At 37.2% G+C, this 21,262-nt stretch overlaps 1 protein-coding gene across 2 annotated transcripts; it reads left to right on the forward strand.

Annotated features, from left to right (window-relative positions):
* Positions 1-883: 883 nt before the first annotated feature.
* On the forward strand, positions 884-19,640 carry LOC149956984 (uncharacterized). Of its 2 annotated transcripts, none has more exons than XM_090164750.1 (17): positions 884-988; positions 4,755-4,823; positions 7,194-7,327; positions 7,933-7,993; positions 8,097-8,260; positions 11,536-11,669; positions 12,100-12,176; positions 12,253-12,571; positions 12,646-12,744; positions 12,913-12,985; positions 13,058-13,105; positions 13,175-13,356; positions 15,728-15,761; positions 15,824-15,860; positions 15,931-16,100; positions 16,263-16,469; positions 19,347-19,640. In XM_090164750.1, the coding sequence occupies exons 1-17, from the start codon at positions 936-938 to the stop codon at positions 19,442-19,444; spliced, it is 1,959 nt and encodes a 652-aa protein (XP_090020876.1). In that variant the 5' UTR covers positions 884-935; the 3' UTR covers positions 19,445-19,640. The 2 variants fall into 2 exon arrangements, with proteins under 2 accessions (XP_090020876.1, XP_090020877.1); XM_090164751.1 differs by having other exon boundaries at positions 15,937-16,100.
* The last annotated feature ends 1,622 nt before the right edge of the window (positions 19,641-21,262 follow it).

Here is a 21,262-nt window from a genome sequence, read left to right on the forward strand (position 1 = left end):
TTCGGGATTTCGTAGAGATTTTGGCGATTTTATCGTTACTTTTTGAAGTGATTTTGGGACTTCAATGTTAATTTACCATAAAGAGAGTTAAAAGATTTTGCGATTTTAGACAAAGTGTACGGGATTTTGGTAAATGTCCGACCCCTCGACGATTAACCTCAACATCGATTTGTAATCGAATACCGGCAAATGGGAAACCACGAAAGGCACAATCAGAGCTATTAAGCAGTAATTTTTCTTCTTAGGTTAAATTATTCGCCAGCCCTAAGTTGTCCATCATAGCTACATAAATTGCACTTTTAACAGTCATAACAAAATTGTAGCTCGAAATTGGCCGTAAACTACTTTCGTTCAAAACATAAATATTTGCCTGCATCCTATAATAATCAATTATCTTTATATTTGAAGGAGCTAGGTCATAACAGCTAGAACTTTTGATTTATTAGATAAATTTATCATAGAAAAGTAATTTCCAATGTTTCGGAATATCTGGAATACTTAATACCTTAAAACCAATGATATGTCTTCATTGAATAAAAGAATTATCAACAAAATACATTTTTTAATAGTGTACAGATTGTCAAATTACCGAGGAATCAATTAAAAACCAACTTAGTTTAGTCGGTCATCACTTTTCATTTAGGATTTTGAAAATTGTTCTAGTTCTCGAGATGAATTGATTTCTATACATGTAGGTCCTATTCGGCCTGTTACATTTCTAAGGGAAAAGTTTCCTGTTTATGTATTCGATGAGTGGACTGGACTGTCTAATTTACCGAAACATAACGGGATTGCTGCATTTCAAAGGAACGTTTCGCCTAATTATCCTCTTTAGTCGCCGGAGTTTCGGGAATGGAAATTTAGCGTGGGGTTTTCATTTGCAGTAATTCAGATTTCGTTCAATTCTAAGTTGTTTAAATTGTCATTTGTACACGATGTTTTATCCGGATATAGTTTTGCGAAACCGAAATTGCCTCGGCGTTTTCTGGTAAGTTTTAACGGTTTTTCTTTAAAACATTTGGACTCGATCGGCAATCGAGAAAATTTGTTAGCTGGCGGATGAAAATGGATGGTATTTTGGCGGGAGATTTACGACGACGGATCGGCTCTTATTTGATTAACGAACCACACCTTTATTATATAACTTTCCGATAATTTCCCCTATTTCCTATAACTTTCTATAGCTAAATATTCTTCAGAAGGTTCCAGAGTTTTTCGTACTTCTCGCGTAACGTTTGTTTTTAATTAAAACTCAATCAAAAACTACAAAGCTGTAAAGCCTTGTAGAAAAATTTTGCCAGATCCAAATCAAACGTTTTTCATAATAGAAATCCTCGCATACTTCTCCCTAGACGAATTTTTATTTAAAAAGCAGGCGTTTTAACTAATAAATATTTTAAATAAATCTGTAATTTGAACAAAGCTTGCTTCGTTTCCTTTTATTTTCCAAGAAATAACTTCTATAAATCAAATGCATATTTTCTAGTTTTTAACTTCGCTGCATCTTTTCATTTTGTGTATTTTCTTTGATTCAAGGTCTGGGTATTCGGGATGTTGTTGAGTGCTACACCACAAGTTTATTATTACTTTTAAGGTTTGACATAAGTGTGTTAGTGGCCGGTCTTTTGCGTCTTCAATTTTCATTTAGAGTCCTTTCTCGAATGAACGCAGCGTGTGATATTTTGATTTACAGCTTATCTGTTGGGGGCTGGGCGTCAACAATTATTTAGACTCACTGAACATTTGCGGAACATAGAGATAGACTAATCTGCACATAATTTGAAAAACGCATAATCAGTGGTGGAAGAAGATTTGGTTTTTTGGTCCGGCCCCCCACTTTGTTATTTTCTGGGCTCCTTCAGAAGAAGGTTTGGGCCCCCATTTTAATATCCGAATAATAGTAATACGATGATTCATCCTCGATATTACAATTTCTGTGCTTGTTATATATTTCAGTAGCAAACAAAAGTTAACCTCCAAAGAATTTCGCTAATTTGTTTTCCCCCCTTGAAGCCGATTCTGGCACGAAATTATCGGCCAATTTTCATATTTCGTGTTTGAATATGCTTATTTCAGAGAAGCACTGAAGAATTAAGGTATTCAGCAAACATAAGCCGTATGTCCCATTATTTGAAATATTGACAGAGCTAAATTTAAAAGACTTGACTCTCCTTTTATCGATAAGACACTAAAATCAGCCTGAACAACTATCTACAATAAGTTTTCTTATTTTAATTATGATACCTAAATCGACATTGTAGGCTACAATGTAGGGATGAAGCATTTCTGTAAAGTCTGGAATCAGTAAGGTGAAATCCTACTGCCGTTCAGTACTTCCGGCTGCCACTAGATGGAGTACAGCCGCTCCCAATGAAATATGACATTTTTAAAAATCGGCTTATCGTCTGCTATCTTTCGACAAACAAGCGAAAATGTATTATGTTCGTATTCCATTTTTTATCCGAACAATCCGAAAATGTCGCTCCGTCTCAGATCAGAGGGAGCAGTGTGTCAGAATTTATAGCGCGGTGAACCTAGTAACAAAGACCACACCACCGGAGGTCTATCATCATAGTGCCCTACGCCAGCATCCACAAGCCCGGACAGGTGGCAAATCCAGCATGGGTAGTAGGACCCTACTACTGATGGTCGCACCTTTGATGCAAGCCACTCAACCCAGCAGATGTTGCAGCAATGGGACGACCAGCCCCCACTTCGCGCACAGCTGTGGGATAGAGAGTGGATGCTGTAGCAACTCCAGCCGACACCCTACCTACGTAGGTAAAGAGTCATACCCTTCAGAAAGAGCTCCTAAAGGGGAACGACGGGCACACAGCGGTCCACATAACCCGGCACAGCTGGCACCGGAGATCCCGGTGGACTCCAAAAGGCCGGGAAATATTGACTGCGCGTCATACGGAGACCCGCCGCCCCACAGCAGGCTACCCAATCCTCCGAGGCGGCCAGTTTGCACGGACCCTCTCCGTTAGCCTGAGCCGAAACTCAGTTTCCAGCCCAAACCTGACCGAAGTCGGAGGTGGAGATAGGACCATTTGATCAGAGCTAACATCTTCTAGTGCGCCACCGCCCTTATGGGTTACAAGAGCTGGACCCAAACTACCCGGTAAAGGCACCAGTTATTGCACACTCTGACCCATTTAGGGCCAGATCAGAGGGAGCAACAGGAAAACATGGATCCGTCTCGGAGCCGCTCTTTTTCTACCAATGGAAGACGTTCTTACTCCCGATATTTTCTCTGAGGCCGCCGAGTCATTAACTTTTCGGCGCACCGCCGATAAATGTTTCTACGTAACTTCATTTTTTAATTTTCAAAAGGGTGAGACATTTTTTACTTTTACGCCACTGCCACCGAGGATTATTGATTAATCGGCACCCCTCCGTCGCAGCCGGGTGTTTTTCACCAAACGCCGACGCCGATCGAAATCAAATCTGCGCTACGCTCTACAAAATGGTACATTCAGCTGTAAACGTTGTGTGTTTTTGAGCGGCACAATTTTAGCTTCCCTCTTTTCACTCTCAGGGTGACCATGCTTATTTTATTTGATAATTTTTCCTATACTTCAATGCTTTCCTTAATTTTCCTATAATTCAAAGCTTTCCTTAATTTTCCTATAATTTAACCATTTTTCCTATGATTAGATATTATTTTGTATTTCCCGCGGTTTTTTCGAATTTCCCGCGTGCCTAGTTCGCTTTTCGTAATAAAGATGGCGCTCAATGACCTAAATCCCTTTGATAAAATCGTGTATGCAGATAAAATGTAAAGTTCTTCTCCTAACAATTGTAAGAACAGCACTGAACAAAATTAAGAATATCGTCGTGTGCTTAAGAGAAGTTCCTTTTATATTAATACAAATTAAAATTTTATTTATGCAAATTTTCCTATATGTTCCCATATTATCAAAGAAGATACTCCTATATTCTCCTATAAATCGACTGTAGAATTGCCTATATTCCTATAAATGTTTTGATGTTTTTCAGTGGTCACCCTGCACTCTTTTTTTGAGCAGGGATATTTTAGCTCATCTCTTTTTTGAGAGGTGAAATTGGCGCTCCTGTTTTCGTCCTTTTTGAGGGAATACTCCATCGCTCTTTTAAAACAATATTTTACAATATCCCCCACAATGACAAGTAACCGCTCAAAATAATATGACTCGCGCGTCAATCACTGATTTTTACAAGCCTCAGCTGAAAAGCATATGTCTACCTTTAAGTGTAGCAATTAGAAAACCATATAGTTTAAAAGTCCCTATAATTTCGGGTCTAACTCAGTGGTGTAGTCCTAAAAAAACCTGGGCGCTACGGCCAACTTCGACTTCGCGCGTGATGCAAGTTGACTGTACCATTCGCTATAACTGTACGTCTAACTTCGATGTTTATCGTGATTGAAGTTGGCCGTACCTAGGTAATGATTTGAAATTGTTATGGTACTTTCCTACGGGCTAAATTCATAATAAATTCACACGCCCTTTATTCGAGGCTGAATTCTGCGTAAAAGGTGTGATTACACCACTGGTCTAACTTCAGGTAGCTCCCCTCTTCCGTCACTTGACCGAGGCATACCTTACCGCTTCGCAAAACAAGTGATTATATAGCTCCCCCTACAATATTCAAACGGTTTTGTGGTACTTAAAAAATACACATAACTTTCGATTAAATTGCCACACAGCTAAAACCGACAAATCAACAGGATAAAACGATGTGTTTAGTGACACGATGTTCTTTGTTTCTAGGTTGGCCGCGCATGCGCCGAAGTTCCTGAAGAAAGTCGATTACATGAGGGCTGATATCTCAGAAAGCAGGTAACCAACAGTACTCCAAAACACTCTTATCCGCGACCGCTGACCAAGGCGGAGATTTTTCTACGTCCGCCGCCAGTTAAAGTTATCGCTCTGAATTACAAACTTTAAAGGGGCTTGTATAAAAGAAATACTTCAATAAAAATATCGAGAGTCATTAGAAATAAGTTACGCTTTTTCGCTGAAAGAAATAGGCAGCCCTGTTTAGATCGAAAAAGTAACCAATGACTTATGATTAGACAAAAAACGCTCGGTTTTTCTCTGAAAAGCAACGTGATGATGTTTTCTTTGCCAGTTCGAGTGCAAAATTCGTAATTTGCGAGATCGTAGTTGCTGTGTAGGACTTATTTAGAACAGGGTTGGCACAATACCAGGAATTCGTTGAAAATCACGGGATTTTAAAAATTAGTCTAAAAATCAGGGAAATTAAATTAAATTCGGTTGCGAGTAGGAAACCTTAACCAAAAATACGTTTTGGCACAAAATCCGTCAGGGAAAACCTGAAATATTCCTTGAATTTTAAGTAGAAAAATCGGTGGCCACCCTTTAGAAAAAGTGCTGGTACACTAACACGACAGGCGACTAATCCTGGGTGACCAGACTTCCTATATTTTTAATGCCTTCCTATAAATTCCTAATTTTTTAATGTCTCCCTATAAATTCCTATTTTTTAATGGCTTCCTATAAACTCCTTTTTTTAATGCCTCCCTATAAATTCCTATTTTTTTAATGACTTCTTATAAACTCCTATTTTTTAATGCCTTCCTGTAAACTCCTTTTTTAAATGCCTTCCTATAAATTCCTATTTTTTAAATGCTTCCCTATAAACTCCTATTTTTTAATGCCTTCATGTAAACTCCTTTTTTTAAATGCCTCCCTATAAACTCCTATTTTTTAATGCCTTCCTGTAAACTCCTTTTTTAAATGCCTTCCTATAAATTCCTATTTTTTAAATGCTTCCCTATAAACTCCTATTTTTTAATGCCTTCATGTAAACTCCTTTTTTTAAATGCCTCCCTATAAATTCCTATTTTTTTAATGCCTTCCTATAAATTCCTATTTCTTAATGCCTTCCTATAAACTCCTATTTTTTAATGCCTTCATGTAAACTCCTTTTTTTAAATGCCTCCCTATAAATTCCTATTTTTTTTAATGCCTTCCTATAAATTCCTATTTTTTAAATGCCTTCCTATAAATTTATATTTTTATAATGCCTTCCTATAAATTCCTTTTTTTTAATGCCTTCCTATAAATTCCGATTTTTTAATGCCTGCCAATAAATTCCTATTTTTTAATGCCTTCCTATAAATTCCTAATTTTTAAATGCCTTCCTATAAATTCCTATTTTTTAAATGCTTCCCTATAAACTCCTATTTTTTAATGCCTTCATGTAAACTCCTTTTTTTAAATGCCTCCCTATAAACTCCTATTTTTTAATGCCTTCCTATAAATTCCTATTTTTTAAATGCCTTCCTATAAATTTATATTTTTATAATGCCTTCCTATAAATTTATATTTTTATAATGCCTTCCTATAAATTTATATTTTTTTAATGCCTTCCTATAAATTCCTATTTTTTAATGCCTTCCTATAAATTCCTAATTTTTTAATGCCTTCCTATAAATTCCTAATTTTTAATGCCTTCCTATAAATTCCTAATTTTTCAATGCCTTCCTATAAATTCCTAATTTTTCAATGCCTTCCTATAAATTTATACTTTTTAATGACTTCCTATAAACTCTTATTTTTAATGACTTCCTAAAAACTCCTATTTTTTAATGCCTTCCTATAAACTCCTATTTTTAATGCCTTCCTATAAATTCCTATTTTTTAAGGCCTTCCTATAAATTCCTATTTTTTTAATGCCTTCCTATAATTTCCGATTTTTTTAATTTCACGGCCTACTGAAAATGAAAAAAACTTTTCAGTACATGTCATAGAACATGTACGGGCTTTGAAAATCATCTAAGTGTACAAAAAAATTATCAATATTTGAGTCAGAGTATACCGGTTTGCAATAATTACCTTATTATTTTTTAAATATATTTTCCTATAACTCGTCTCTAAAATTCCTATTTTTCCTATAAAATTTTCAAAGCCTTTTCCTGGTTACTCAGCTAACCCCATCTACCGATAAGTTAATCAAGTTGCGCGGAGGTTTATTAACGTTAATTGGCAACCACGTGATTAGTGTCGGTTTGATCTAGAGCTATTACCATTTGCGCATTGAGGGAAAACCACCACCGTAATGGCGTCAGCTCTGAAAGCTAGAGCCACGACGTAACGCGATTTGCACAACGTCATGCGTGAAACTTCCCAGTTGTCTCGGCTACGTATCAAATTGGTGAGACAATGTTTTCTCTTCCACTTCAGCGGAAACCTGCTGGCCATCATCCACAACACGGTGGACAGCAGGCCGGGCGTGGTCAAGTTCTCGCTGAGATGCAGCTCGCACATGATGTACGGAATGGTCATCGTGGCCAAGAAACAGTACGAGTTCCTCATGGGTAAGACACTGTTCAGTATTTCGATAATGTTATCTTGTTTACCACTCAGCGTGCTCTAATAACGTTCATTTGAAACTAACCGCGTACCGGGTCCCTCGTCCGGGACCCCAGCTAGTTAAGTTGGTCGTATAATTCTTACAGTGGGAGACATAAACTGCGGGCTACAGACCTTTGCCTACGTTATTATCAAGGTTGATGCACGCCTCTTAACAAGGGGGTTACGTTTTAACGGTGCTTTTTGCTTTTGATTTACGAGAGGCGGTGCCCTGATCTGGACTTAATAATAGCTGAGCTCCTAGCGATTATTTACGCGCTTTTGATATCGACCAATTGACCGATATCTAAAATGACATTTTTGCGCGTGACAATACCTTTACAATTTGAAGTAAAGCTGGCTTATTTACAAACTGGACGCAAATAACGCGATTCCCGCACTTCGTACATTGAGAACAATTGTTTAACAATAAATTCAACGTTGAAAACATCTCACTAATTCAACCCCAAGTTTTATTGCAGAGGTGTAATATCTGTTACAGCCGGCGACTCGTTGTTACGAGAAACTGTTTAGAATGCTTACTTCTCACGAACATATTTTTCGTTGACAGAGGATGTGAATCGCTTGTTTATGGCTCTGGGTAAACCAGCGCTGACTTTGGAGTTGCCTAGGTAAACCTTCAAGATTGGGTAACGTGAATCCGTTGAGACGGATCTCGCCCACCATGGTCTAGATGTCTTGATAGCCACACTCTTCTTTATTTCTTCCTCGAAGGCCCGGGACGTTGGCCAAGAAAAAGAGCCGCAAGCGGCGCGTGACCATGGACGACAGAGAAGAAGGTGACCTTGACGACGCCGGAAAGATGCAACACGTCGTCGACGTCATTGAACAAGTGGCCGCGGGAAATATCTCATCGGCAGCATTCAGCGACAATTTCTGTAAGCCGATTTCTTTCACTGGGGTTAAATTCGTTTTAATAGTCCAATAACGTTAGTGAAATTACGCTAAATGATTCATGGCGCAAGAAATTGTTAATAAATCCGTTACTATTGCTTCTACGACTATACAACCAACTACAACGTCCAAGGCCAGTCGGGCTTGCCACAGAACCTTGAAATGTCAGGGAATTTTAAAATTAGAAAGCTGTGGCAACCCAGCCAACACATTATCTACAAAACGAACCATTAAGGTCTGCTAAAAGCAGTCGTATCGGCCCAAAATCGGTTTTAAAGTTATACATGAAACAGTGCTTCCAACCACGATGGGTTACCCGTTATTTTTTCAATTATCACCTTGATTTTTCAACAGTATCAAAATCAGGTTAACCGAGAACAAATAGCTGGTCTGAAGTTCACTTTATAAAACAAACGAAGTTGGCAAGCCAAAATATACCTCGCCTCGGAAGAATTGTCCCTAGTGGTATTAATTTCTCGAGATAGCCCTTAAAGATATATCTCCGCAATTTAGAGTTATTTGTTAAAAATGTTATCCTAGTTCTATCCCGCCCGTTATAGAATTTTAATAATAATTAAAATAATGGAGACGAAACGACCAATTTTAATTTATTCAGAATATCATAAGTTAAGTAGTTACAGCAGTGAGTTAGACGTACTATAACAATGCACAATTGAATTAAACCCTTTTTACAGTACAAGTTTATCAGTTGAATATAATACAAAGCAAATTTTAATGAAAAAATATCTACAGAGGGTATTACAACGACCTTTCGCTTATTAGTTTATAATTTTAACGGAATCGGGCCGATATTAATTAAACGATAGATTATCGAAATTTTGTTAAAAAATATTCCCTAAGGCCGCGCGATAAATTTACGATAATAATTTAAGTTTGCCGTTAAATTGAAAATTTATTTGATTCGGGATTGCCAGAACTTTAATGTTGTGGGCGAGTGATTAGAAAATAAAATGGCAACCAGAATTATGCAAAATTATAAATTTTTATTTTTATTCAGAACAGTCTATGGAACGTTCTAGATTTAAATATCATCAATAACCCAACAATATGTATCCCTTCTAAGTAATTCTACAGAACTGGTACTCAAGTGTCTAAGACTAGATTTGTCTTAGTTCATCGTGATTGAAAAATAAACCAAAACACACAATTAAGTAAATATCATAAATTATACTGAGTAATTTTAACTAAATTCAAAGTACCTAACTATAAACTGTCTTAATTAACAGCTGAGAGCTGTTCGCTACTAATTACTTCCAATCTACTTAATAAGCCTCACAGGTTAAGTTGATAATTTCTAGGGTATAATTAGGTTATTCCAATACAAAAAATAATAACAATCAATTTTATCTTACAGCTGACTTGAGTTAGTTCACAATTACTTTAACACTTTCAGTCTTAAACACGCACTGTTCATACACTTAAGTCCATTCGCTCACGTTCAAAACGCGAAACACAATTTAACTCTTTCCTTGAACGAAGACCGAACATACTAATTAAAACTGCAAAGCTACCTCATAACTTTTGACCGACACCAGGACCTCGTCCTGTAGTAGTTCGTCTGACAGCCAAGAACTAAGAAAGACTAAATCTTCTAAATTGACCGCAACGGCCTTATATACGTTTATTTTGTGTTTTTTAACCCGTCGAGATTTGACTAAAGTTCGAAAAATTGAAGAGGTTATATTTTTTACCCGGTTTGATTGATAATTCTCCACACGGTGGCGCTATATTATTACTTTGATATAGTTTCCGCGGAATTTTGAATAATTATCCTTTTTCTAAGCGTTATTAAAAGGTAAAAAACCCGCCTTATCATAATGGTTTATTTACTTTTTTTTTCCTGAAGGAAGTCAATGGCTCGGCGGTAAAATATCTGCATTGTAACTATGCGACCCGAGTTCCGTTCCTGAACACGGTCAAATAAATTAAAATACTCAGATATTTAAATAAATATAATTTGAAAATATTTAAATAAATATATGATTAATATAATTTATAAATATTTAATTAAATATAAGCTTAATATAATTTATAAATATTTCATTAAATATAAGATTAATATAATTTATAAATATTTAAAATGATGTAGAATAAATTATAGTACCTAACGTTATAACTTTGTAAATGACAATCGCCTAAGCTGTTTTTTAGAAAAACACCGTAACTTAACAAGCGTTGGTTGCTGAGTGGTTAGAGTAAATCTCTTGCACGAGGCAGACCCGGGTTCGATTCCCGGCCGGCGCCCATAATTCGCAAATTTATACTAAGACGAATACCGTGAACAATTGGTGGAACCCCGGCCATTGGACGTTGAGAGGTAGCATTACACTCAGCACTCGGTCCGTCCCAAAGTCAGTTAGAAGAAGTTGGAGAGAAAATGCCCATACCTATACCACAGACTCAACACTCACAACCGCCATAACACAAACTCAACATTCACAACCTAAGCATAAACATTACAAAAACGTAATACACCAAACCGTCACGACGGTGAGCGAAAAAACACCATCCAAACCAAACCGCCAATGTATCCGTTAACGCTCACAGTCACACGGTGGTTTTGCCAACCCTTTGAGAAATTGCGAACGCAGAAATTCAGAGAAATTGCTTACGCAATGATTAACCTTTGCACGAATAATGCGTTCGCAGGACAGACACACAGACGGACAGACACGGTGATTGTATAACCCCTCCTAGGGGACTTGGTCCCCTCGGAGAGGTAAAAAATAATTAGTTTTCTTTGCCCGAATTAACAAAATGTTTTTATACGGGTTATCAGATCATATTCAGATGAAACCGTAAATGGCCTGTGCTATGGGAAATACTGTACAATTCTTTAGCTTCAGGTTAAATTTTCCAACTGATTTTGCTCGATTACGATTGCTACTACGAACAAACTACGTCAGACCGATTTTGTATATCAAGTTCTTTGCTGTAATTGTTCCCTACCAAAGGTAAATGATTCCGAGGGGCTGATCACTCCCCGTAATCGGTGTACAAGCACTAAAATGATTACGTGAGTACAGATTTAGCACTACCAAAGGCTGTACTAATTTTCATATTTATGTAATCGGTGTACAGATTTTCAGAGTGGTTAGCCCCTCGCATGATTCCACCGAATAAAATTAGTATTGGCTCGTGACAGACCTAATTGAACATCTAATAGCTTTTATAGTCCACTTCCTAAAGAAACTGAATGAGTTCAAGTGTAATAAAAATTCCTTTATTTTATATGTAGACTTCACCCAACGCGTGACTGAAACGAAGGAAGATTCGCCCGAAGAGGCTCCTCCTCGCGATGGTCGTCCTTTGTCTCTGTCAGAAGCGGACGAACCGGCGCAACCTGACCTCTTTCTCATGGACATTGAACCGGTACGTTTTCCCGAATAAATATCTATTGTGACCCTCTTTTGTACGTAGGCTGGGTTGTGGTTAAATGGATCTTTTCTTCTGGGACGGGGTTAAATAAGCCTTTTTTAAACTCTAACCAAGGGGCAGATCGGTACTGTTTACGTCTGTTTTAAAAGCTTAAAATGTATAATGGTTATCAGGGCCTCCCTTCAGATATCAGATTTCCGACGAAAGACAATTTTTAGCTTTATACCCTTTACAGACGAGGCCTACGACACTGGATATAAGCTCCATTTAGTAAACCACCGTGACCTTTTTATAATGAGCTCTTTCTGGCAATAATAACTGGATTAATAACCCGGTTTTATTGTTCTGATCTAGTAGACCACTTGTTCGTAATCTCTGTACTTTCTTATTTGATTATATCTCAATGACTCTCGTTCCGCGGCAGGAGAAGGGTTTTATGACCGAAGAAGAAGCGGATGCCTTTCTAAAGGATCTTCGCGAAGGAGCCACAGATGACGCCAAGTAATAAATTAGTGGTTATTTTATAAAGAACAACGAATGTTTGTCAGCATTTTACTTTTCCTATAATCTCAATTAGGGCCACCTCGTCGGCCATGGATTCCGAAGCTCCAAACACGTTCGAGTTCGAGCTACCGTCCACTCTGTCTCCAAACAAAGTTGGACGCCGGGCAGCTAGCGTCGTCGATCTTCCGACGGATCCGACGGTCGAAGAGACAAGCATCGCCGACCCGGAGGAAGTCCCTTTAGACGTAGCGGTCCCACCCGAAGGATACCAAACTCCTCTTAAAAGAAAGAGGAAATGTTCGCGTATCTTAATTCCTGTCGTGACAGTGAGGAGCCCAGACCAAGAAATGATACCACCACGGAAGAAACGGCCTCCCGTTGTGAGGGGACTGGTACGACAATTTCTTAAATACACGCATTCCTCGATTTTAAATTTTTATGGATGACCTGTGTACTTCAATTGCAGGGAATTAAACCTAGGAAGATTACGGATGACGAAATGAAAGCCAATATCCGGCACAGCGAGTCTTCAACCATCCAGAATTGCGTCAATCCCAAGTGGCACGTAAGTATTGAGCGTAAAGGAACACGATTTTGCATTGAGAACAATTTGAATTCACTTTGATAAGAATATATTCAACACAAATCGTAATAGAGGCTTACGTAGTTTGTATTTTATAGAAAAACGTTTCATGTAATAATAAAATATTTACGCAAATTGTTCTTGTTCTAGAAATTAATTAAAATTGGGCAACAAAAATATGGGCCCGACACGTTACGCCATTACCTTCCACCAAACAGCAGAGGTATCAGTTCTATTAGAACTCTCTGGGCCAAGTAGATTGGAACTTTTTAACACTTGTTTTCTTTCATTGTAGATATTTTGGACATTGTCCGGCAGAATATCCACCGTGTTCCAGGATTACGTAATTAACAGATACGCGAAATACCGAGATTAAGATGAGAATATAACGTTACAATGATTAATGTTTCAGATCCTGAAGACGTGCAACTACTGACAGACGAAGCTGTAGAGGATTCACGCGAAGATAAAGCTAGCGCGGCTTCAACGCGATCTCTCCGGGTGACCCCTCCTCACTCGGCTGGCGCGTCGACGCCCGTTCTTCCAGAACTCTACCCAAGGATACCATTTCCCATTTCGCCGACGTTTGCAGAGGTTTGTAGCAAATGTCTGAGCGGTCATCGTCGCTGTAGTTCCGTTTCTAATTTAGTGATTATGGTCTTGGACGTGGGCCAAACGGCCTATAGCGTTGGTCCGATGTGTTTTCCTATTACAATATAGTTAATGATCACTTACCCTAGACCGAAAAATTATTTATTTTCTCAAACATCGCCAGTAGAAACCGAGTTCAATGAACTTGACGGTCACTACTAGGCCAAACCTCTCTTTTTGCTGGTGCATTTTTATGGAACGCCAAACCGCAAAAAACTGAATTAAAACACAATATTATAGTAGAGAACACTATAATGTAGTAGAAACGTCATATACAGGGTGTTACGGATAAGAGTACCGAAACTTTCTATATGCATTCTATATGTCTCTATGATTAAAAAATGTCTAATAAACATGGGTCGTAAAGTGCTTCGTTTCAGAGATATGGGCTCCCAAAAAACTACCTCAAAACCCGGACACAGCCTTAAATCTGGCAAACAATATTCTTCCTTGAACCAAATTGTTTTCTTTAAACTCCTTATCGTTTTTTATCCGTTAGGCGAGAAACTTTAATAACAAGTGGCAAAAGTTCATTAATGTCCTTTTAGAAGTAAAATGAGTTTGTAGACAAAAACAAGTCATTTTAATTTATTGGTACGATTTTAATTATTTAATCTAAAGATATAAATGTCATAAAAATTCTAAAGGAAAGGTTTTAAAATTGTCTAATATTGTAGCTAATTATGGCACATTGGTCCAGGAACGCTTATTGCACGGACGGGCTCAAGAAAAATGGGTTAGAAGCTCAAAGATTCAACCAGCAGTAGATTCCTAAAAGACTGGGGTCAGATCGACTGGCGTTTGAGTCTGTAGATAGACGGCTAAGATAAATACAAGAAATTTGTATCTTTAAATTTAATAAATAAAATCGTATCAATAAATTAAAATGGCTTGTATTTGCCTTCAAACTCATTTTCTTCTAAATGACATTAATGAACTTTTCCCACTTGTTATTAAAGTTTCTCGCCCCACGGTTAAAAAACAATTGATAGTTTAATGGAAACAATTTGGTTCAAGGAAGAATATTGTTTGCCAGATTTAAGGCTGTGTTCGGTTTTTTGGGGTAGTCTTTGGGAGCCCATATCTCTGAAACGAAGCACTCTAGAACCCGTGTTTATTAGACATTTTTTACTAAGACTAAAGTGTAGTATCTTTTATATACAGGGTGTTACGAATAAGAGTACCGAAACTTTCTATATGCATTCTATGGGTCTCTTTGAGTAAAAAATGTCTAATAAACACGGGCTCTAGAGTGCTTCGTTTCAGAGATATGGGCTCCCAAAAATTACCCCAAAAAACCGAACACAGCCTTAAATCTGGCAAACAATATTATTCCTTGAACCAAATTGTTTTCATTAAACTATCAATTGTTTTTTATTCGTGAGGCGAGAAACTTTAATAACAAGTGGCAAAAGTTCATTAATGTCCTTTTAGAAGTAAAATGAGTTTGAAAAGCCATTTTAATTTTATTGACACGGTTCCAAATAAAATAAGAACATTTTGTCGTTACGAACGATTTTAATTATCAAAATTAAAGATACAAATGTCATATTATTTCTAAAAGATTGCTTTTAAGTTTGTCTAATTCGTTCTGTGGTTAATGGCACGTCCAAGAACGCTTATTGAGTTAGAAGTTCAAAGATTCAATCGTTCGTCTATTTGGTAAAACCAGTCGAAATATTATTTGTATATCTCTCCAGGTTACATGAAAATCACAAAAAAAAACAATGTTTAAACTTAGTGTTGATCTGACACTGGTCAGTCTTTTAGGAATCTACTGCTGGTTGAATCTTTGAGCTTCTAGCCCATTTTTCTTGAGCCCGTCCGTGCAATAAGCGTTCCTAGACCAATGTGCCATAATAGCTACAGAACGAATTAGACAATTTTAAAACCATTCCTTTAGAATTTTTATGACATTTGTATCTTAAAATTTAATAATTAAAATCGTATCACTAAATTAAAATGGCTTTGTCTTCAAACTCATTTTACTTCTAAAAGGACATTAATGAACTTTTGCCACTTGTTATTAAAATTTCTCGCTCACGGATAAAAAACCATTGATAGTTTAATATTTTTTGCCAGGTTTAAGGCTGTGTCCGGTGTTTTGGGGTATTTTTTTGGGAGCCCATATCTCTGAAACGAAGCACTTTAGGACCCATGTTTACTAGACATTTTTTACTCATAGACCCCATAGAATGCATATATAAAGTTTCGGTACTCTTATCCGTAACACCCTGTATATTTGCGTTTATATCCAGTTTTTTCCGGTTGGGCGCTACATATTAGTCTCATATATTCTTACCTGATATTTCAGGTTGAAAGTTACCGACACGAAGAGGTTAGCAAAGGTAAAGTATTCCTTCGTTCAATAACCACCACTGAGTACAAATGTTTACATTTTAAATTACAGAATTCGAAGTCCAAGCAGAATCTACTCCGTCTTTAATGTAATGATCATTATTATCAATATTTGTGTCCATAACTAATCAAATAGGTACTCCATTCCTCGTTACACAGCCACAGGTCCATAGAGAATGAACCGAGTGACGCTGCAGACGCCAAAATGCCGTTAGAAGTGCCTCTAAAGAGTCTTAACCCTGAGGTTGCGCCAGACCAACTCGACCAACGTCCTGAACAGCAGTCAACCGGCTCATTCTCTCAGCAGTCGTCAGCGTCATCAGTGGCAGGTACATTTTAACGAGTTTAACCAGAAGTGACTAACCATGGGACATTTTGTACCGGGGAAGCATTTTAAAAATTACTTTGGTTAACTCACCCCCGTGTAAACTGGTTTAATACGCCTCGTGTGCAGAAGGAATAACGGAACATTTATTGTCGCGTTGCAACAGGTTGCAAACCAACTGGATATTCGTTTGAATCGTCGACGAATCACGAATTTCCCGAACACGCGTCACAAATGAACTTCGCAGCTACGAAAGCCAAAGTGATGGAAGCCGTAGGAAAATCCGAAAACGCCTCGACCACTTTCAAGTCCATTTGTCCTCCGGCAACAACTACACGACGTCAAGCAGCCAAGACTATTTTCGACCTCCTAAGTACTTATAATTGCAATACTTTTTTTTGCTACAGTTTTTTAGGGCATCAAGTACAGACACAATCAGGAAAAACAAAAATAAGTAAAGAAATAAATGTTTCACTAAAATTATTGAGCCTCAGGAAAGCAAAAGTTTCATAAGACTTCATACAAAAAGTCCTTATCTTGGGCTGGGTAAGAGCTTTGGCTGTACATTACATGTTATTTCTTGTGCAGACAACGGTTGTTTAGGTTTCTCATTCTGATTGGCTAATATCAGTTTCAAAATAGCCAATAGTTAGGCAGAATATTACGTCTTGAAAATAGTCTTTAGAAATATGAGTTCAGTATTTTCTTTACTCTTATACACTCATAGTTCTTGGTTTAAGTTTAAAAATGTTTTTTTTTTCATTTATAATTAAAATATAGGCAATTTCAAACCAATTGGTTTGACTTTGGTTATTGTAAATTTATAGAATTGTTATTTGAATGATTATTCGAAAATTTAAGCGATAGTAACTTTTTATCTCCCTAAGATATGGAAATATTAAGCCTTGGCTATGCCGCCTAAAAAAAATAGTGTTTCCAACAACACTTATACAACCCAAACGGTAATGGTCCAATTGCGTAGTTTTCCATTGGCGCGAGTTTCACTTGCGCAGTATCCCATATCCGCAGTTTCCCATATCCGCAGTTTTTCATTTTCGCATATTTTTCCACTTGCGCGGTTTTCCGTTTGCGCGGCTCCTCATGACTTAAATATTATATATTAAGCCTTTCTTCCTTGGAAAAAGGTATTTCATCAGGGTTCGTACCCGACCTGGAATACCTGGAAAACCTGGAAAAGTCAGGGAATTTGAAAATGTTTTCAAAAGGCGAGGGGTAAGACACTTAGGATTTTTGTGTACACCGGGAGTTCGAACTCTGCAGAGTTTTCGAGAGTTCGCGAGCGTTCGTGAGAGTTCGCGAGAGTTCAAGGGTGAGTTCCAGAGAGTTCATTGGCGAGTTCTTGAGAGTTCTCGAGAGTTCACGAGAGTTCGGGAGAGTTCTCGAGAGTTCGCGAGAGTTCAAGGGTGAGTTCCAGAGAGTTCATTGGCGAGTTCTTGAGAGTTCTCGAGAGTTCGGGAGAGTTCTCGAGAGTTCTTGAGAGTTCAAGGGTGAGTTCCAGAGAGTTCATTGGTGAGTTCGGGAGAGTTCTCGAGAGTTTGAGGGAGTTCGAGGAGAGTTCTTGAGAGTTTGCGGGAGTTCTTGAGAGTTCTTTAGAGTTCAGGGGAGTTCATAAGAGTTCCAATAGCAAATGTACACCTGAGTTCTTGAGTGTCTTACCCCTCGCCAAAAGGTCAGGGAATTTGAAAATGATTCCAAATGGTCAGGGAATAGTCAGGGAATTTTAAAATGACCCCAAAAAAATCCGGCAAATAATTTTAGAAAGAAGTATTAAAATACATAATAAATATTTTTCAAGATTTTACCTCAAAACATAAATTAATTCTACAAAAATGGTCAGGGAATTTAATTCCGGAAATTTTGTACGAACCCTGTTCATGTCTTTTTTGTCATAGCTTTGTATAGCATCCAGCTGAACTGCTAGTGTATTTTTATGTTCGGTCGTGCTGTAAATACCAATAATTTCCATGTTTTTCTACGGTTAAATATTGTTCGTTGAACTATTCTCTAGGGTATATATGTTTAGTCAAACTACAAATCGTAGTGTTTCGGCCTTTTTGTTACGCTGCGAATATGTTTCTCGGTTCGAAGGAATAAATGTAGCTTGCAACAGTTGAATTAGACTTGTATTTTGGAGAGGTTAAGCTTATAATCAGGTGAAAAGTTCATCAATCTAGTACTAAGCCCGCGCCTAATGAAAATTAGCCAAACATAAGTCCAGAAAGTGCAATATTGTTTTGATAGAAACTTCTAATAAAGCTAAACAGATTACAGAATGATAACTCATTCTTGTGAAAAATTGGTTTACATACCAAATTAGCCGCCAAAATATTTATAACTTCCCATGCACCATGTGGGTAGAATTATGATCAAAACAATGAAGCAGATGAAATTATTGAACCAGTCGCCAGTGATTCACGTGTTTAAATTCGGCCAATATCTTTTTTAAATTATTTTTACTAAATTTAATATTTCGATCTTTCTATTTGGAATTATAACTTATAATTCAAATTAATTGTTTATTTAAATAGTGACGTTTAGTAGAAACACATACTATTCGTAAAATTCGGGAGAGCTATTTTTATAGTGCTCAGCCACTACTTCTTTATACATTTGGTGAAGTGTTTAGCATGGTCACGTGATTTTTGATGCTATTATACCGAAATTTAGAGTGATATTTGCCTACGCCAAGAAAGGGGGAAAGCACAGAAAATAACACGTTACGCTCTCCAGCCCAAGATATGTTTTTTTTTTGTATCAGACTTTTGGGTATGTAATTACTGTAGTATGATAAAACAATTATAAGCGTTTGATATTTATATCGCAATGACCGATCGTTAACTTCTTGGATGCTCGAAGGGTGATTCGATCACTGATAGACTTGTACCGTGTGATTAGATAAAAACCGAAAAAAATCATTTGTAGAAGAAAATACCACCCTATAAAACATTTTGGTCATTCTTTAAAATCTCAAAATCATATCTGAAATCTACAAGTCAATATCCGATTTGAAATTTGAAATTCCCCTTGCAAGATTTAAATTTCCACTTGGTTGAATTATTCAGTGGCGTAGCCAGAAATTCGTCAAGTGAGGGTCGAGATATGTAAATGTTAAGAGGGGGGTCGAGAAGGGGGCTTAAATTTAGTTCAGTACACAAGAGGGGGGGGTCTGGACCCGGAAACCCCCCTTGTCTACGCCACACGAATTATTAATAGTACCATCTGTATTTAGGTTTGCATAAATTAGAAAAAGTCCAATTGAACCAAGAGGAGCCAATGGGAGACATCACGATTGTTCCACGTTTGGAGATATTATCCAATAGCCGTTAGTGTTACACGAAATATACTCATCTTACTTATTTTTAGCTCATTTCGCTGTTTCACAAATTTTTTTTAGTTTTAACTTCCGTATTCGGGAACTAAGTTTATTATTTTCCATTTTCAATTATACCAATTTATCTATTTTAACATGGTTAGTTTTTTTTCCATATTCTGCGGTTAAGGTTTCTTTTTAAAATGAGTTTTAAGTTGCGTGTTCTGGAACTATAATTTATTATTTTCCAATTTATATTATACTAGTATGGACATTTTTTTTGTTGCCTTTTTCCATATTCTGTGTTTAATTATTTTTTAAAGTTTCCAAGGTTATTATTCAGGAACTACAGTTAATATTTTCCATTATATCCATTTTAACTTGTTTACCTACTTTCCATATTTTAAAATCTTGCTACTTTAAGTTTATTTGTAATGAAAACTTTCCATAATATTTCAATAAATAATATTAGATGAAACCGGACATTTTAAAGTTTTGTCATTTTATAGATCCTAGTTGTTGCATGATATGATATATCTTGCTCATGTTACTCACTTGAAACACGTGCCTTTGCAGGCATCCGAGAATTTTTGGTAGTACGGGGCGAAGGCTGCCATATATCCGCGACCGAAAACTATCTCCACGCCCCCTTTAGATCACAATTGAAACCTAGATAGGTAGCCGCAAAAACAGACGCTATTAGTTTTTCCTCATCGTTAATGGAAAATTTGACTTTATAAATAATGATACTTGCATTTTAATATAGTTTTAATATCGTTGGCTTATATTTCGATTTATTTAGTTCATTTAAAAAAAGCCCGATCTTATGACTTTAATTTGACTCTAGGAGACGATAAATTATAGGGGCTACCTCGGAGAAGCTAGCGCCGTTACTCCACCTAGACTCGTTTCGGTCGTAAATAAAGATCGAAATCAATATTCCCCGGTGTATTTTCTAAACCATAAAAATTTCAAATTTCTACCTTACGTAGTTTTTGTAAAATATCAATTGTCCGATCATGAGTTAGTTTATTTTTACCACTGTAGGCTTGATTCAAATGTGTAATGATAGATGAGATAATGGTTTAATAGAAATATTACATAAGGCAGTTGGAAACCAGTTAATTTAATTACATATTAGTTGATTTTAGATAGAGTAGTCAAAACCGTAACTACCTCGCAAAATATTGTCAAAAATTTTAAATCAACTTTTGTTCTAATGCTAAGATATGGGGAAATTTCTAGCTCATTTAACTACCTCTAAATTTTGTACAATTTATACCAAATTTCGGACGAAGTGTGTTTTCATACATTGAAGATTTCAACATATAAGAAATAAATAAGGACCACCCTACTAAAAACCACACATGTACATGAAATACAATAAAATTAAATTAAAAGTCCACTTATTTGGGAGCTTCATCAGGTCTGACGCAGGCGATAGTCATACGTTCATTTATACAGTTACAGTTGGACGTAGAGATAGCACCATTTGATCACGGCTAACGTCTCCCATTGCGCCACCGCCCTTGTGGGTTACAAGAGCCGACCCCGACTCCCGGTAAAGCCACCAGCTATTGCACACCGTGGCCCATTAAGAGCCAGCGCTTGTGTACAGTGTGTCAGAATTTATAGCCCGGTGTACCTAGTAACAGAGACTATACCACCAGAGGCCTATCATCATAGTGCCTTACACCAGCGTCCACCTAGCCCGGACAGGTGACAAATCCAGCATGGGTAGCAGTACCCTACAACTGATGGTCGCACCATTGACGCAAGCCACTCAACCCAGCAGAAGGAGCAGCAATGGGTGGACCAATCCCCACTTCGCACAC

Source organism: Leiobunum rupestre, chromosome 2, assembly GCF_980474605.1.
Source record: "Leiobunum rupestre chromosome 2, qqLeiRupe1.1.hap1, whole genome shotgun sequence".
Classification (NCBI taxonomy): domain Eukaryota; kingdom Metazoa; phylum Arthropoda; class Arachnida; order Opiliones; family Sclerosomatidae; genus Leiobunum; species Leiobunum rupestre.

Excerpts from the sequence above, each read along its gene's own strand:
- LOC149956984 (XM_090164750.1), top strand. The coding sequence starts at position 936 with ATGTTTTATCCGGATATAGTTTTGCGAAACCGAAATTGCCTCGGCGTT. Across the intron at positions 4,824-7,193 it reads GCTGATATCTCAGAAAGCAG|CGGAAACCTGCTGGCCATCA; the intron begins GTAACCAACAGT and ends CTTCCACTTCAG. Across the intron at positions 12,986-13,057 it reads CCTTCCACCAAACAGCAGAG|ATATTTTGGACATTGTCCGG; the intron begins GTATCAGTTCTA and ends CTTTCATTGTAG.